Genomic DNA, 19,242 nt, shown 5'->3' with positions numbered 1-19,242 from the left:
ATCCCGACGCCTGTATTGGACTGAACTGTGTGACAGTAGTATTTATCGGCTACAAAGAAATTTGGCATCCACGGTACCGAAGTACTGCGGGAAAACAAGGCCAGAAAACAAGGCCGGGTTATTATAGAGTGAATCAAGGAGCACGTTGGTCAAGGAGCAGTAAAGAGCACGTTGGTTTTTTGTTTTTGTTTTTTGCACTGCATTTTTCTTAAAAAGCATTTCTATTGCCGCTTTGTTGATCCTGGATTGTTTCTCTCGGCAGCTGGCCACCCCAAATTTTTCTCGACGCAGCAGATGTACGCAACAAACTGCGCCAAGGGCAAGAAACCTTGTGCTTCTCATTGGTATTTCGATTTGGCACATTGTCTCGACACACGCTACTCTGAGGTCTTCATGGAATAGAAACACGTTTCGCGAACTTTAGCGACCATTATTTTCACCCCGCGCTCTTGTTTCCCGTAAGATATCCACTCTTGAAATCTCAGAATCTTACATAGCCATAGTCTTGGAGGAAAGTTTATCTCACTTTGAATTACGACACGATATGCAAATTGAATAGAGTATCTACTTGGTCGATTTCTTCTCTCAGAAAACTGGAATACCAAAACTAAGAAGTAAATAAACCTTCTTGCGTCTCATAATTATCCATGTATTCCTAATTATCACTATAAGCTAGCTCTGGTTACGCATATGCTGGGTTTCGACGTGAATAACGCCACCTGCTGTAACGAGACCATGACTGAAAAAAAGAAGAAAGGTAGGTGATATATAGCTTGTGATTTTTTTTCCGTGAGCAGGCGTTTAGATTTTGTGCTGTTCTAACGCTTGAAGACGCCCGCCGTGGTTGCTCAGGAGCTATGGTGTTGGGCTGCTGAGCACGAGGTCGCGGAATCGAATCCAGGCCATGGCGGCCGAATTTCGATGGAGGTGAAATGCGAAAACACCCGTGTACTTAGATTTAGGCGCACGTTAAAGAACCCCGGGTGGTCGAAATTTCCGGAGTCCTCCACTACAGCGTGCCTCATAATCAGGGAGTGGTTTTGGCACGTAAAACCCCATAATTCAACGGTTGAAGACGCAGACTCAACGCCTACATTAACTGAAGGCTGCTTGTCCCTCTTGAATGTGAATATAAAGACAATACTATGCAGCGGATATTACTGTCGCAAACGTTTTCTGGGCGTCCTTCCCTCTTGGCTGTATTTTTACTATTAGCAGTATGTCTCGTACAGCGGTGGATAAGGTGAAAGGCGTGAATGAACGCTTGTAAACCTCGCCTAGTCCGATGTCTACGGATCTTAGGTGTTCGTTCAAACCAGGTACGTGAATGAAGAACGATCTGAGGCAGTTAGACAGAGCTTTTGGTGTACTTCAAAAATCCCAGTAGAGCTACATTCCTACATTCCCGTATTACGAACCTTTCTTGAGCTTTTATCATTTGCACAAGAAGACAACACGGCTACCACTATCATTCCCAGATTCATTTTTATGTCATCTTACCTCGACACATCTTTACGTATGCGACGCTTCCATGAAAGTGCGTGCTTTGGGCATAAATCGTACATATAGCAAGGGGAATCACGATCACCATTTTCACTTACCATCCATGGAATCTTCTCCTTGGTGACTGGATCGCCGTCGTATATCCTTCCCGTCGGCTCCAGTTCACCACACTCTGCAAGGCATCGTATATATATATATATATATATATATATATATATATATATATATATATATATATATATATATATATATATATATATATATATATCATCAGCCTGGTTATGTTCCTGAAGGGCAAAGGCCTCTCCCAGATTCCTCTAACAACCCCGGGCCTGTGCTAATTGTGGTCATGTTGTTCCGGCACCCTTCTTAACCTCCTCCGCCCACCTAACTTTCTGCCACCCCCTGCTACGCTTCCCTTCTCTTGGAATCACGATCACATATATCTATATATATATATATATATATATATATATATATTTATATGAACAATTAGAAAGGGGTTAAGTTTCCATTAGTGATCTCTTAAGCAGCCAACACAGACACCAAGGCCAACATAGGGGAATTCGCTTGTGCTTACTAAATGAAATCAATAAATATATATATATATATATATATATATATATATATATATATATATATATATATATATATATATATATATATATATATATATATATATATTTCACGGGGCATAAAAACATGGTATCGCGTCATCTGTCCAGATACGGCAAAACGTACATTTTTTATGATATAACCAGACGAGTTCTCCTACTCTTATGCCCTTTCTGAATTACTATAGATGAACCAGGCGAATAATGTACACCCACGCACACACACAAACACAAAGTATATATATATATGTATATATATATATATATATATACACACATTGTATACATACATATATACATACATACATTGTATACATATATACATACATATACATACCTGAACTTCTCATAAAGTTCACAATTGAAATACTTCAGATATAGGTCAACGAAATTCTATAGGAATGTATTGAGCACTCTATCGAAGATGCAACACTTATGTGGACACCCCAAAAAATGCAGTTCGACCAATCACACGATTACTATCGATGGTGACAGCACTCATTTAGCAAACTGACCTATATTTAGCTCTACCTCGACTACATGTACAAATGTGGAAGTGATTGGCTCTGTTCTCCATACAATAATTAACGAAACAAGCGGTACCTGAATATTTTTCTTGCAGGAAGTATATACTTCAATAGCGTGATTTATTGATGAGTAGAAAACAGTGTATGCTTTTTCTTGTCTTTATTTTTTGGTGAGAAGGAAAAAGAGCAATGCTTCCGTTTGGTTGTTTTCTTACAAATATATTAACCAAGAGCCGTGTGCACGAAATGCGTCCAATGTTCCCGAATCAATTACACTGGCACCGAATTCCGTTAGTCGTTTGAAAGAAACCGTACTCGCCGTCAAATAATTTGTTCAGCCACACGCTAATGCAATCAACCGAACAGTGGCGCACAGAAAAGAAAACGCTTGAATCCACTTGCCAAGTATGCGTAGAGCATCCCATGACGAACATCGAAAGCTAGAAGGTCGTAAAAGTGACAAAAGCTATTTCGTTGAGATAACCTCACATCAATTCGGCGAATTTGTAAGGCCTGTTCCTTTGGTGCAGGAGTTATGAAGAGTTTATCATTATGAAAGCAATTACACAAATTCCCGGAGCCCATTCCCGCCGAGGCGCCACCATCGCAGCCGTCATCCTGACCCGCTATCAATGGCGCATGCGCAGTACCATGGCCCAAAGCGGAAGGGGTCCCCAGCACTTGTGTGCCCTAAACCTCGAACTCCCTGGTGTCTCCAGTGAAGGCGAAGTGCCTTTGGCTGCAAATGCGACGAAGTGAAGTTGACGCACCATCGACGCTGCACTCTGCTCAATCGGAGCCACAGGGGGGCATAATGCAAGTGTCCACCTAGCGTACATTTATGCATGTCCACTAGGTTGGCACAGAATACTACACCTGCCGCCTCCCGCCCCCCCCCCCCCCCTCATGCCCCCGGAAGACGGCCTTATGCCTTCCACTGCTGGCGTGAGCGGTCCACCTGAGCTTCTGCGCGTGTGCGCATTGGCCTGAGCCGAAAGGCAGTAAACGTCGCGCTAACATTCTTTTATAGTTGACTGGCTCTGCTGACCAACGCAGAGGCTCTTGCGTCCGTCTCATTCAGTGCACGCTCGAGTTGTGATTCCCGCGATGCCACCCTCCTCCCCACCCTGGCGACGCTCTTCATCCTGCCAGACTTCTGAGACAGTCATGAGACAGCAAGAAAGCTGCCTAGTTGTGGACTGCCTTGTGACGACGTGTTGAGCACACGTTTGCTTGGAGCACCATCCGAAGTGGTCCAGCGCAGCTCTACGCCTTGCTGTCGATGCGATTGCTTCGACCTTGAGGTGAAACTGTCACCATTTTTTTCCATCACCTCCACTGAAACAGGGGCACAAAAGTTTTTATTTCTCGACTCGACCATGCTCTTCGTTATGCCATATACCTCAAATTTCAAATGGTATTGCTAACTTGGCGTTTAGGAAATCAAGATTTCACTCACCGGGCGGGTTGATTTCAGCGTCTATTCTCTGTGGAAAGAAAAATAAGGGTCACATTTGATGGGAGAACACTTTATGTTAGCTTCACCGCGGACAGCAGCTTCCAGGGATGGAAAACAATCAGTCGTAGCAAATTTATTCGTAGCGCTTCAACTGCGCAATTCAAACGAAGCTCTCTATGCCTTGTGTTCCCTCATACTCGAAAGAAATCAGACTCTTCGAGTAGTACCCCGCATATTCAAACTTATTCATTTTCTTTTACTCGTAAACGCATCTGCGCATGCGCGAATTACCCATGTATATATTGTAAGCAGTAGAGGGCAGCACTTGTTTTGTGTCCGCCCTCTTTTTCTCTTGGGCTGTGTTTGCTTTCTGTGCTTTTCTTATTCATGTCGCGTATGCGCCAACAGCGAGTCACTTTAGGCCGTGTTATCCTCCTTCAACATTGAACAACCTTGTAGACAAGCCGACAACGCTATAGTTGCCTACTTCTTTAAGTTCATTGAAAAAATATATAGGGCACCCTATCGCGAAAGAACATTTCTCCTCGTTTGTCGTTTAAATCAAAACAAACCGCCAGTTTATGCACCGTCGCTATATAATACGAATATAGCGAACCTTCGTGAATAGTGCGCTGTAGAGTACGCAATTTCCAGCGACTGCCACAAGAAGCGATGACGCAGTTACAGGTCACGCGTTTTGCACTTTATATTTCCACCTTGTTCCCACCAAGTATTTGGCGTGAAAAGTTCTTTTCTGAATTCCCTATACAATCGCATACTTATCCACATCGTTAACGTGAAGCAACAAATATATATTCAAGCATACGCAGCACATATCATCCAGTAACGTTTTTATGTCCTAAGCAAATACAGCCGGCTTTGAAGTTTTTAAATTTCGGGGAGGTAGTTTTTGAATATAAGTGGGAAATCATTGCAGATTTTAGCACCGCCATCAAGGAATGTCATCGTGCATGGTCCAACAAATGGGAAAAAAAACTGCTGCTTAAGGCATGCCAGGGAAGCCAGCTTTTGGCGTTGTCATTGCGTAATATGGTTAAACGCGTCTCTTACTGCTGGGAAATTGAAGGGAATTTCTGCGACGTTATATCTGCAATATGGCATGTTGTGCACCAGATTCCTCTACAGTTTTGAAAAAAGGGGCTTTTGAGATCTCAGCAAAGACGTACTTTAAGTGCCCGCAATATTTCACAGAACTTCCCTTCCTTTTTTTTCTTTTAATTTTGATAGCTTGTATCAGCCGCATAGAAACGTAACTATGAGGCTTTAGACTGCGATATGACCACTAACGCACTTGTCTTCTGAATAGACGCACTGAAAAGAAGACTCCTACAAGAAATATTGTTTATTTCGTCGTACTTATGATCTCTATAGCGTGATTTATAGCTGTAATGTTATGTCCTGTGGAACACCGTTTTGCGTTACTCGCACTTTGTATATGTAGTATATAACAAAATCAGGTTGTCTTTGATAGCTTACGGATCCAAAAACGAAATAGGAACAAGATGAACATCGTATTTTTAAGCTAAGGAAATAAAATTATTCACTGTTTAATAGATTTGACTAATTTAAGATATTTAAGAATGCGAGTGATGTTCCTGGCGTTTACTTTCATTAGAAGGAGCTATTTTGGTAGTAGTTGGGCTGCTTCTCTGCATCTCAATCTAATAAATTCAAAGTGAAATTCAGTTCAAAAATATGCTTTCATAAGCAATAAATTCTTTATAATAATACTTTCGAATGTCTTCGGAATCGGAGGCAAAGAAATAAAGGGATTGATAGTCGGTTATATTAACTTGATTGCCCACTTTAACTAAAACAGGTACCGTCGTATTAATCATACCGGCAGGAAAAATGGCCTTTTATTAAAAGTAACAATATTTCTACTACATAGTGCTCTAATTTCAGGTAAAAGCATTAGTCGACAGAGTTGCATCAATCATAATCTAGACGCAGCGCTGATTTCAATTCTGTTATTGCACTACGTGTTTTCTTTTTCTTCATCATTTATCTTTCACATGAACGCTTCAATCGAAGCGGGCTTAATAACATTCGATGCCATGTTTTCGCAAGAAGAATTCTTTTCTGCCCAGCAAAAACAACGTACCGGCAATTTCGCAAATCATAAGATTACATAAAACACAACATTTCGCTGAACTAATGCACAGTTCTGGACATTCCAGAACAACTCAATGATCGCGTGCCCGAGAACACGGCCGATTGGCCGCCATAGCATGTGCAATCCGTGTTATGGGTACTGCATTTCAAGCCCAGCACGTACGAGCAAAACTACTTACGCAAGCAGCTACCGGAAGCGCCATGGCAAGGATTACGAGGGCAACATTTCTCAGCTGAAGCGCCGTAGGCCTTAGTACGTAGTCGTCACCTGCCGAGGCAGCCATGCCTTCCGTGTTTCTCTCTTGCAAAGGTCACGAAATCGAGGTGCGTCCCAAGAGAACGAAGCATGAGTATGACGTAGAACTTTCACTGCTTCTTATCGGTCACCACAGTAACCAATGGCGAGTTGAAGAAACAAAATGTGCCAACGTGAAGAAAAAAGCTAACCGTCTTTCATTACTGTATGAAGCTTGAAAGCTTCGTGCAAAGAGCTTGCCACTCGAATTTTCTTCGACTTCAGGAGTTCATTTCTAAAGCTTCCCGTGCAATCACGTCGACTTTTCTCTGAAGCGACGAACCTTAAGTGTCCTATATGGGTTCTGGCTGTCAGGCATCAACTCGCACGTCACGTTTAGGTGGAGCGGCTCGGCAACCGTATAACCTTCTCTTTTTAAGTCACTCACGCTACAAAATGATTCCGCTTTTAGTCGGCAGGCATTTATTGCGTGACACTCTGTATGTGCCTTGAATGGAGGACGAGGGATAATGCCCTCTGTGGTAAGAGCCGTGGGCATTTCTAAGCGATTCTCTCAATCAGTTCTATGGTTCACGGTGAGAAGTTTAGCAACACCTCGCGTGATGCTTACAGTCTGCGAGGCATATGAATGGGAATAGTGCTAGTTGTGAATGAGTTTTTTTGTGAACATCGGTGACTCTTCCAAAGCTAACTGTAAATAAAAGCAAGAGAAAACCAACGCAGTGTCTGGTTCGTTTTTTTTTCTTTACATGAACGATTTTTCCTTAGAGATATTTCTCTCTCATCACGATATGCGACGCCCGCTTGGCGTCCTCTATATCAACAGATCTTTTATGAATTGCGGGAACGCTTACGTATATACATATGGGAACATTGAGACAACTAAAAAGGTCCAGAGATTGTTTAGAATTGAGTGGCTCAGGCAAGCTTTCTTTGTAAGGACGATAAGAAATTGGTATGTTTTAACCGAGTCATTGTCTCCTGTACCTGATAGCTTTTTTCTTTAACTCCCTGTCGGCCAAGTTCTCTTTCTCAGCTTCTATTTTCAAAATATGCCACTTTTCCTCCTGATTCGTTTGAACTGGATAAAAGGAAGCAGTACAGCTCCACATATTGAGGGCTTTTGTCATGCCGGTGGTGTCTATCGCCGGGTGCAGTGCCATATACTCTGATCGTCCTCGAAGTTCGCTTTCATTTGAAGAGGGAAAGATGGTGGATCCCAGGAACATGTGCGAATCGGTGTTAAGTGCGCCTTTATCGTATACTGCACCGTTCTTACCTCGCTATCTCCTTCAATCCTACGTAGCTCAACGCTCCTTGCTCAATGCGATGCACTGGTCTCTATTTATTTTCACCTAATTTCTCGTTTCGCGTTCAGCTGGTCCTGGGGACAATTTGTTCGATTCCCTGTGGCCGACTTTTGTTCCATTTTTTCGTGGCCTATTCCGCTTCCTCCTCACTATGCTTGACCGCTCGGGCATCTATACATAACGTCACATGCTGATTCTGTGGCACTGGCCGAGACAGTCGACATATTCAGTGGCACATACCGAATTGCACATGAAGAGTGTCACAGGTTGCCCCTCCGCGCACACATGCCCATTGTCTCAAGTTGTCTAAAGGGCCATGGGGCCCACATGCATGACGTGTTTTAGGGCGATGACAACAACAAAGGCTTGACCTCTGATTACAGACATACTTGATGAGCAGCCATTTTTGTCCCCGATTTGGCAAGAAGTCATGGCGCATTCCGGCACTTTTTTTTTCTTGTCATGCTCTGATATACCCATGTTTGTACGCGATTAGTCAAATTTCTTCAATATGGTTTTATACCAATGCGCACATGAAATCTCCCTGCATCTTTATTATACTAGCTGCCTTTCCCTTTTATTTTACCGCACCAAACATTCGCTTTTTTTCTATTGGATGTCTTGCGCCGCGTTTAAACCAACAAGTCATAAGGCACCACGGCGTGCTCGTGATAGTAGTATCCAAGGGGGTGATAAAAATATTGCTATAGTGTCAGCCCTGGCAGTTTCTTACCAGCACAGTTGAAGCCAGAATTCGCCTATAATTCTACGTTGAAAGAGGGCCGCGACAGCTGAAATTCGCTCACAGCTTATTTCTGTTTGCTTGAGTAACTGTTAGCCAAATTGAAAAATAAAATCTCATTTTTCATTGCAAAAATGTTAACTTTGGCTGCTTAATGACATGATCATCAACCGCAATATTTCACTATATGTTTACACTTCCTTCTCAAACCAGTGAGAGAAAGAAACACATCGAACAATATCTGTATGGCAAAATTTACCATCCTAAATAGCACGGAGTAGGAAGAAAGTGCTTCGTGTAATCCCCGCTATTCGTCAACGTTTTTTCGTGCCTATGGTAAGATGGCGGCCGTCTGGCTTCACTTTTGAGACGTTATCTCCATTCCAGCAATTTCTTTTGAGCCCCCTTGGTATTATCTCACGCCAGTAATGTGAACGCATTATCATCATTGCCTTCCACTTGTACGTAATATATAAAGGGTGTATTTCGAAGTGTGTTGTAACAAATATTATGCTTGGTAGCCTGTTTAAAAAAAACGTATTCGTGCCGTGTACTGCGCTCAGACACGCTACATGTCTCGGTCTGCAGAGGGCAAAGTTAATTGAAAGAAAGTTAATTGGTTTCACGTCACCAAATGTCGTGGGAAACGTGGCCAATCGGCTCATCTTTCGTCATTTTGCGTTCCACATTTCATAATTTGTTGGGAAGCTTAACGCACCCATTTAGCTGGCGACGACAAGTACCCTTACAAAGGCTGTCACGGCCGTAAAACAGCGCTTGTGTGTAGGCTTCCTAGTGGGGCCCGATATCTAGTGCCACATGTGTACAGTGGCACATACGTAAACGCCCTAGTTGTTCTACACTCTGCAAGGAAAAGCAAGCTTCACTTAAATATCGCTTGAGGACAAGCGACATGTGTGTGTGTGGGAGGTGCTCGGCGCGATAGAGGAGTTCACGCAGACGGTGAAGGACGAGGGATTCACGTAAGCTCGCGTGCGAACGACCTAAGTGACGTGGGCCTGAGGTATGCTCTATGCTGTGAGGTTTGCCTGATTCGGCAAACAAGTAATTGTCGCTCATCTCGAAGAAAGCGGCCACTGCCTCGTGCGCCGGGTGTCGTTCGTGATGTTCCGTACAATGAGGGATCCTCTGTCGGGGATGTTCCGTGCGTAGCCAGTACACGTGTCATTTTGTCAAGGCAGGGCTTAGTTTCGGTTTATCGCGTACAGCCACGGACATGCCAGATCTCAGGTCGGGGTGCATTCACACGGCGTGAATGTAGTGTAATACCATCTGTTGGCTTGTTGGGGCTATGTACCAGCAGCACATGTTTTGAAGTGGTCACACGATGACAAATCACCAGCCATGTGTCAGCTGGTGACACGTTAACCGGCTGACACACGGCGCTACCTCACATTCCTCCACTGACATTGAATAGCATGCCTTTCTTTTCGATTCAACACCTTCACCGATAACACACCCTCGCTCGTTGCCTAGCCCACCCGCCTTAGCCTCCCTCTTCCCTTTACAAGAACCCTACCTGTAATACTGTGCCGAGGAACGCTTATGTCCCTTGAAAAAGACAAGGCCACTTGTCGATACGTTGGCTCCCGCCATTACCTTTTTCTCATTTCGCTCATCGCCATAAATAAGGGCTCTTTGTCAAAGTGCAGAAAGCACTCATCCTGGGCGTTTTTGGTTTTCGTTTTGTTTTCACGCTTTTCATGCACTAAAACACTGCCATGGAGATTTTATCCTCAGCTAGCCAGCCAGCAAAGATGACTCAGGGTAAGACTGTTCCCGAGTATATCGTATAGACCGTAACTTTAATTCTTTATGCCTTTTTAATGCGTTACCATTTTTTGGATATTTCACGCACTTTTGGGGGTGGCTATCTGTGTATCTTTGTAAGTTTGTGTTTATGTATCTAGCCGCTTTCCCGCCTAACTGGCTGACTGGGTAGTCGGTGGTGGAACGGGTACCGCATCGGGGGCTGCTGTGCTGAAGTAATAATACTGGAAACCAACTGTCTGACCAACTTGGGTCACTGAGTATGTGGTAGTGTGAACATACGTGCTGCTTTTAAAAGAATGTCGTGCCGTCATTGGTCGCTGTAGACGCAGGTCTGCTTAGGTACTGCTGCTTGAAGAAACTCTGTGACGTCAACATGCAGTACTGGGTATGTGCGACTCGGTATGTGTTGGTCGCCATTGAACGTATTGCATGCCAACTTTGATCACTGGGTATGTGCCAGTATGTGCATGAGGCATTCCTGGCAATGAGGTCGATAACCAAGTGGCTAGAGATTTGATCCACCGAGCCGACGCCGAGGAATCTGAACCCGAGCGCATGCACCCTCTAGTCTCGTACCAAGACATCACACAACACTACAAGCTAACCCGCAGAACATATGCACCCCCACACAAGTCACTACCTAGAGAGCAGGAGCGATTCCTCCGAGCTCTACAGGTAATACATTCCCCCACCCAACCAGAAATCATCTGATAGCCCCTACGCAATTCTCTCCGCAATGCCGCTTCTGCGCAGAGCCCGGGTCCCTCAGGCACATAGTAGGGGGTTGCAGAGCGGCACCATTAAATCCTCCAAACCCTTACCCCACTAACGAGCTTTGGGAGAGAGCCTTGGCCAGCTCCGACCTCGAGGATCAGCAACGGCTGATTGCGAGGGCCCAGGACGCGGCCCGAGCTCAAGGCATTCTGGAATGAGGACGCCTCTCCAAACATGCATTCACCGAATAAAAATGTTTGTTCTCTCTCTCTGTCTCACTCTTCAATAAACGTATCTGACGCCAACTTGGGCCAATAGGTATGTGACACCGGGAATGTTCCGCTCCCCAATGAGGAAAAAGATATCCCTTAAATGTATTCCATACTGAGCGGAATCCAGCCCACGCCGCGAGGGTTTCTCAAGGACAGCAAACCTACGCATTATCAGGCTGCACCACAAATGCACTGGGTATGTGTCACTTTTCAATGAATGCCTTTCACGCACACGCTCTAGCGAATTGCGCCATGAATGCACTGGCTATGAGCCGCTCTTCGATGAACGTCTCCCCAACTTGGGTCACTGAGTAGTATGCGTGACAGCGCTGCAAGCAAATTAATCATTGGAGTTTTAGAATAGGAGCCCCAGAAGTTTGGGTTCCTAAAGAGCTTCGCGGGTACTATAGCGTTGGGTCACGCAGGAGTGAAGAGTTTTAGAATAAGGTTTCGCATTTGCTGATAGCGTCATGCGCTTGCAGCGCCACTATGGAGTCAAAGAAAGCTATTATAAATATGAATACAGTATATACTGTATTATGGTTATTATACATTTGTTTCTGTTGGTGAATTATTTTAACGCTGTGTATTTCCTCATCTGCTTATATGCTCATAGAAGTCTACATCACGGCCGTTAATGTGTGTTTGTGACTTTGTTTACGGACTCATTGTGGTTCTATTTGCATTTGACTTTTATACTTTTATGTTCATGCGCGTATAGGACTGTGCTGTGGATTTCTGACCGGATGAAATGATTTCATTTGCCTACATATATTTTGCATTGTTGCTTCCGCTATGGGAAAAGAAGCAGCCATCACTATTATAAGGTGACTATATATATATACGTCTCTATCATTTATTTTCATTGCAACAAAAAAAATAGAAGATTGATTTTGACGTTCCTGTTTCCACGCTCGCTTGTGATTTAGAGGTTATTAGCAGCAAGCAATCAGTTGCGCTTAGATTTTAATAACCAAATTTACGTGCCTGCACCAGCCAAGTTAAGCCGTGGTAGACCTACGAGCCCTGAAGTCGTCAATTAAATTCGGAGTCCGCGGCGTCTATTGGATCAATCTTCATAACACCCGCTAGTTGAGCGAAAGCGACAATCGCAGTCACTTTGCCTAGATTGCGAACTTCACGCGTTACCACGAATCGAACCCAGTTTGGGTGCTAGGTTAGAGACGTCGTTTCGATGGCTGCCGTCATGTTGATTGATGCAGAACCTTTGGGGCAGCCTTTGGCGGCTCCCGCTAAGTCATTCAAATATTATGTCCGACGCAATGTCCAAACGCAGTTCGGGTCTCGCGCATGCGCAGTGGCTTCGACGCTACTTCTTTGGGGCCCCCAAAATTTGCGGTCCCTAATCTAAAGCTCTCTATTCTCAGTGTTCGCCGGCAGCGGCGCGCCACGCTTGTCGTGTCGGAGTCCACGAGCGCACTTCTCGCCAGGGCCGCTAGATGGAGCAGCGTGTCCAGACAGAAGCGCGAGAGAAGAGCCCGGTTGTTGAATCTCACTAAGGAAGAGCAGGTTATATGGAGAAAGCTGCAAACCTATACATATAACAACCTGCACATTCTCCATAAAATTCATCCGGAAAGATATACGGACACATGCCCATGGTGCGGAGCCACGCCAACCTTAGACCACATCTCATGGGCATGCACGGCATATCCACAAAAGACAAACAGAGAAATTACGGAGCATACATAATGGGAGGCGGCGCTGTCCAGCTCACAGGAAGAGGTCCAAAGGGCCATCATCCGACAAGCAAGACGGCGCGCGGAAGCCAGTGGGGCCCTTGTCTGGGGGCTCCACCCATTGAGCGTTTCATTCTACAATAAAGTTGTTCTGTTCTGTTCTCTGCATGAGCCGTTGCTGCGCGTTCGCACGCGTCGGTGCGCGATGCATTTCGGACGTCACGCGCCGGATTCGCGGCGGCGGCGCTAGGTGGCGCCGAGTGTTTCAGGAAAAGCGAGAAAGAGGAGTACCGCTGCAGTACACGCATCATACATAGCTCGTTTCGGCGGTGACAACACCGCTGTGCGGCTGTATTGATTCAATGCTAAGGCATTACCGTCGACAGTGATCCAGAGGTAGGTTCTGCCGAATTGTTCCTTATTCATTTACAGAAGGTTCACAACGATTACGAGAGCCAGAGGCGTTTTGGGGGAAAATTTTGTTCAGCGATACAGAAAGCGTTCTTTAGTTGCACACAACTAAAGGTTTAGAAGTCACACAACTTAGCCTTTGAAAGCCTGCGTAGGAAGTAGCGATACAGAGAGATGGTGTGTGCAGCGGGAGAGGGCGGCGGCGGCTGTTCTACTGCAGCTTTGCTTTGCCCGCTTAGTTGCGCTGTCCGTGACCTATCTTCTTTCACTTTATGTTACTGCAATAGCAATTGTATAAGTCCGCCGTCGTAACCGATACGGTGTCGCGGTGTCGAACACTTGGCCTGTATGTGCCTGATTATAGGTCTCTAATGAAAAGCGACATATTCTCCGTGCGTCTGGCTGCGAAAACGAAGCAGCAAAGTGTATGCACCGCGCGCCTGCCTGCACAGTCTGCTCTGCGGCGGAGCCAGAAAAGCGTTCGGCCTTCCGCTGCTGGTGTGGGCGCTGGGAGCGAAAAAGCTGCAGCGTAGAGGCTATTCTATTCGTAGCTCAGTGCACGCTTTAGCGTAGCGCCTACCATAAGTACTCGAAGAAGCGCCAGAACACTGGCATGGACGCCGAGGAGGTGGCAGCGACAGTTGTCGCGAAAGCGACGACATACCACGTGAACGACACAGCGCACTTTGCACGGAAACGTTTGAACGCGGTAACTTTCGCATCTTGCACGGTGTAGACGGGCGAGCGTTAGCGGGGTATACGAGTGACGTCACGATTTCCAAGTTCCTTCTCCCGCGTGTGTCGCAGTTTAAAAGCATTGTCGGTTATTTTGTCGTTTGTTTTCTGTTCTCGTTTTTCCCGCATATACGCCTATGGTTGTCCAAAAAAAAAGTGTTAGTCGGGAGACAGCGCTGCATCCGCGTTGCCTCCTATGTTTCTTGACGCCTGTTTTACGTAGCGCGCAGATCGCCATCATGACTGAAATGTTACGCCTCGCCCAAGCAACTGCTTTGTGAAGTTTGACATTTAAATGACCGTTGTTGAACGCCATCCACACCGTCATCAGCCGTAGCTCTCCAATGTAGCGTGCTAGCGGGTCCGCTACCCTTCCCGAAACTAGATTTGGAAAGCATATTTAGCGCCAGCGAACAAGGGCAGGAGGGAGACGGCACCACAATGCGCTCCCTTCTGTCGTTGTTCGCTGGCGCTAAATATGATTTCCAAGTCAGTTTATCAACCCGTCCAACAAAGGGCAATGCCTAAATTAGAAAACTCAAAAGCTACGCCGCTTGGCGCTGCGAGCTCTTGTATTGCGTGGATTAAGCAACTTTATTAATATACTGGGTTTCAGCATTGCCTCTCTTATTATTTTTATTTTTTCAAGGAGTTGGGACGGGGAGCCGGGTTTTATTTTCGGCGTCTTAGCGCTGTTCTTTTCAACATAACTGACCAATTAGCCAACCATTCCAAGTAGACTTTTCAACACTGTTACAATGGAAGAGCCTCATTTTGCCTAGCCGAGGGTCACTTCCTGCCGGGTGTAGTGGAGCTTTCTCCACTTTCTGGGGCAGTTGAGGGCTCTTCGAATCCATTTAATGTGGATGGAAACACGCGCGTACACTGTCGGAGAGGTGGTTGGGCACGTCGGACCAAACGAAACAACTCCGACTTGCAGCGTTCTTCCATCGTCGTTCCTGAGCGTTAACGGTCCGCCTGAATCCCCCTATTGGAACAAAGAAGAGAAAATGCAGAAGGTCATCAACCTGACAAGCACATTCGAAATGCGCGAAATCACTTAAGGTCCTATGAGTCCTTCTTTCTTTAAAATGCCTTGGCATTAGGAGTGTGATAGTGAAAAAAACTGTGTGTGTGTGTGTGTTTGTGTGTGTGTGCGTGTGTGTGTGTGTGTGTGTGTGTGCGTGTGCGTGTGCGTGCGTGTGTGTGTGTGACACGTAAAGAGAGAATGCCAGAGTTGAGAAGAGTGTGTATGTGCGTGTGAGTATATATATATATAGGGTTCTGCTGAAATTGAGGAAGACGCAGCAAGCTATGGAAAGAAGAATGATCGGTGTAACCTTAAGGGATAAGAAAAGAGCAGATTGGGTGCGGCAACAAACGCAGGTAAATGACATCTTAGTTGAAATCAAGAAAAAGAAATGGGCATGGGCCGGACATGTAATGAGGAGGGAAGATAACCGATGGTCATTAAGGGTTACGGACTGGATTCCAAGGGAAGGGAAGCGTAGCAGGGGGCGGCAGAAAGTGAGGTGGGCGGATGACATTAAGACGTTTGCAGGGCCAACATGGCCACAATTAGTACATGACCGGGGTAGTTGGAGAAGTATGGGAGAGGCCTTCGCCCTGCAGTGGGCGTAACTAGGCTGATGATATATATATATATATATATATATATATATATAATATATATATATATATATATATATATATATATATATATATATATATATATATATATATATATATATATATATATATATATATATATATACTACCATTGACAATGGTCTGACGACAACAACAAAAAAGCCGTCATCGCTCAAATTGGTACGCGGGGTAAAAAACCGAGCACGTGATCGTGTTGACGCCATTCGTGTTGGTGGCATCACGACGTTCGGCTCCACGCCGCATTTTTGGAGAGACTGTGCCGTAAGTGCGTTGTGCCTAACACCCTACATGTTGCAACAAAATCAGAGAAAGTCCAAGTTCACTCATATTACGAAACACAGCTCCTAATTTACTGACTCAAACGCCGACGCCATCAAAATGCAGCCGAATGAACGAATAACAAAGGCTTGATGCACTTGAACTGCATGTGGCTGCACGCAAGCGTTACTCCTACGCGTTACCAATTAATATTATACAAAGCTATGAATTTCCCGCCAAGATTACTGGCTCGAGTCCTGGAATTTGACGTTGCTATGATTCTTTGAAGTGGAGTATTCAGATTAAGTGGTTATGGCGGTGTGTGTATGAGTGGTCGCTTATGCTTTCGCTATATGTTACTGTGCTAGAACTTGGCAAATGTAGTATGGACGTTAGTGGCACGCATTAATTCACGACCATGATAAACCAAAGATGCAACTTGTCTTTTTGTTTGACCTGTTGATTTGTCCACAACAGCGCCACTGGAAATCCTGACACAGTCTAGACCTCTAGAAAAATGCTCTGTGTGCAAATAGTACCTTCACAATAACCCAAGTCTACCATGTTTCGTTTGTGCTCAAGGGCTAACAGGCCGAATCACGCCCGGCAAGGTCGCGTACAAGCTAGGTTTGAAGCCACCGGGCAGGGTTTGGTTGGGCCTGCGCATGGAACTTGCAAGCTCGGATACGCCCCATCCAGAAAAATAAATGGCCCTTAGAGTGTTCTAATTCGTGGTGTCACCAGGAATCGACAGTGACACGACAGCACATAACCACAAACGCCCCTTCTACTCGTTCTGTACTACGATGAACTCGCTCATGAAACACCGCGTACAATTCACACAAATCAGATAATCAGTAATAGCCAAGAGGTTACAAAACCTCGCCCAGTCAGGTAGAGTATTTAAAGAAATGCGAAGCTTATTGGTGCTGACTCAATTAAAAGTTAATCGGTGCTTAGGAATAACCGACTGAACTCGTGTTTAAAAATTGTAACAGCGCAAACACATGCAACCGCAAAGTAACAAGGACGAGATACAAGCGTTGTGACTTTGTGGTTGCATGTGTTTGCGCTGTTAGAATTTTTCATTCAACTATGCACGAACTTGCCCAGAAAGAAGTTTTAATGAACTCGTATGGTGCCCTGTAACTTCAAATAAGTGTTCACTTCGTTAGTCAACTGGAGCCTTTATTCGGCGACCAGATTCGTGCTTCCTAAATACTCCACTATTGAGGCCCAGGTCCAATGACATTGTCCGGATAGATTCTTGCTTTAAAGGTGATCAGCTGGATTTTAGCGAAAGTTCAGGTGCCGGAAAGGGCTGTCTGTCCACTTTCTCGTGATACATCTGCCTTGCAGGATCCATAAACAGCAAAGTTTCAAAAATGGGGCGGAAATGCACAGCGTCTCTCTCCCATAGCGTGCAAAATATTTTTATCCACACAAAATACCATATGGTTTAAGAATGATCTGTACGAACGGCCGAAATTGCTTGTCCATTATTACTGAAAACATAGCGCCCGGCCTAGCCTTAGCAGGCATCTCGGTACGTGACCCAGTTTCGCACGTAACTTGGATGGCTGGCGGCACACGGCGCCAGGGTACGTCTTCGTGGTTATTGATTCGTGATCGTGGCCAAAGAGAGCTCGCCGTGCAATAGATTACATAAACATGCAGGACGGCAGAAGAAAGGAACAGCGGGCAGAGGTTGAGGAGAAGTTAAATAGAGAACAAATGGGAGTGTATGCTGTTACAGAAACGCACCTTAGACACTCGGAAGAGCCGCCAGCGATTGAGAACTATGTTTGGGAAGGGTGCAACAGAACTAAGGTCGAAAGAAAGGGAGGGGGAGTCAGAATGCTCATCCATCAGGGAGTCAAATGGAAAAGAGTAAATTCAAAATGTCAAGAGCATCTTTGGTTATCAGGTACAATGAGTGGGGAAAAACTTGGTGGGGCGTTACTTATTTGTGGACCAGAAATAATTGCACAGAGAAGAATGAAGAGTTAGTAGAATGCATAAGCGCTGATATTAGGGGTTTTGGGAATGGTGCTGAAATTATCCTATTAGGTGACATGAATGCCCACATTTTATATGGCTGTACCGACAACAACGGGAAGTCAATGCTACACCTTCGTGAGCAACATAACCTCGTTATTGTGAATACAGGGCCTAAGTGTGAAGGGCAGATCACGTGGGAAGTGCGAAACGGGCAAACCATTGATTACTGTCTGATGACAGAAGGAATTCATAATAATTGAGAGAATTGATCATTAATGAGGAAGGGTATAGCAGCATATGGAGTGACCATAAACGCATCATTTTGAAAATGGGATATGGAGTTGGGAAAGAGAACAAGGAGTGCAAAATAGCCAGTACAAATTTGAACGCTGAACAAATAACATATATGGGGCCCTATGACGTAAAACTATTCCAATATGTTTTTATTTCAGTCTACTGACGTCAAATTTGCGTATCCGCCAGCGCAAGCTTCGGGCGGTCACCCGCAGGGTTGTCTCACTAGACCAATCAAACGCTCTCCTCATTCATAGGTCACTTTTGTTTGCTTGAAAAACGAATAACATTGTCTACACTGATCGGCTTGTCTTATCTAATTGGCTCACGAGAGGCGAGGAGCACGCTATGGTGGAGAGGGATTCGATGAGGCCGAGCCACTGCACAAAAAATCCATAACCGGATGAAGAGGGTGGTGCCGGCATTTGCAATTGGTCCGCTTTCCCTTACTTAGCTTCCGGTGGCTCGTCGACAATCGCGGCGGCATGCCACGGAAGCTTAAGAATAGCGCTAAAACGGATCCTCAGCAAAGAAAAGTTGGCAGAACGAGGTCGTAAACATGCCGAAAGTGCTCGAAAATGTTACATGGCCACGTAAAGAGTTCTATTACACGCAGATAAACCCACGCTCTCCGCAGGTTTGAGTAACCAGTGGCTTAGCGATCGGCGGCAGCCATCTTTCATTCCCTTCGGAACGGGGCAGCCTGTGACTATTCAGAAAAAAATTCAGTTTTGTTCGGCATATTACTGCATTTTTACCGCGTACACGTCACTTTGACGCGGGGAGTTTTTGCGGTTTTGTGACGTCGGGTGACATGCAGGTGAAGCGGGTGCAGCACGAAAACT

At 45.2% G+C, this 19,242-nt stretch overlaps 2 protein-coding genes across 2 annotated transcripts in view; both read right to left on the bottom strand.

Moving 5' to 3' along the window:
* The window catches only part of LOC135907643 (chymotrypsin-2-like), a 29,692-nt gene extending 22,899 nt beyond the window's left edge, over positions 1–6,793 (bottom strand). Inside the window, exons 1-3 of the mRNA XM_065439339.2 lie at positions 6,419–6,793; positions 4,104–4,131; positions 1,602–1,675 (exon numbers count right to left, since the gene is read on the bottom strand). Of these exons, the coding sequence (XP_065295411.1) occupies positions 1,602–1,675; positions 4,104–4,131; positions 6,419–6,523 (207 nt within the window). The 5' untranslated portion in view covers positions 6,524–6,793. The remainder of the gene's footprint in view (positions 1–1,601; positions 1,676–4,103; positions 4,132–6,418) is intronic.
* Positions 6,794–14,783: 7,990 nt separating this feature from the next.
* Positions 14,784–19,242, bottom strand: part of LOC135907642 (chymotrypsin-1-like) — a 49,430-nt gene continuing 44,971 nt past the window's right edge. Inside the window, exon 8 of the mRNA XM_065439338.2 lies at positions 14,784–15,161. Coding sequence (XP_065295410.1) covers positions 14,952–15,161 — 210 coding nt within the window. The 3' untranslated portion in view covers positions 14,784–14,951. The remainder of the gene's footprint in view (positions 15,162–19,242) is intronic.

Source organism: Dermacentor albipictus, chromosome 10 (assembly GCF_038994185.2).
Source record: "Dermacentor albipictus isolate Rhodes 1998 colony chromosome 10, USDA_Dalb.pri_finalv2, whole genome shotgun sequence".
Lineage (NCBI taxonomy): Eukaryota > Metazoa > Arthropoda > Arachnida > Ixodida > Ixodidae > Dermacentor > Dermacentor albipictus.
The sequence above is the reverse complement of the archived record's forward strand: the minus strand, read 5'-3'. Positions and strand labels throughout refer to the sequence as shown.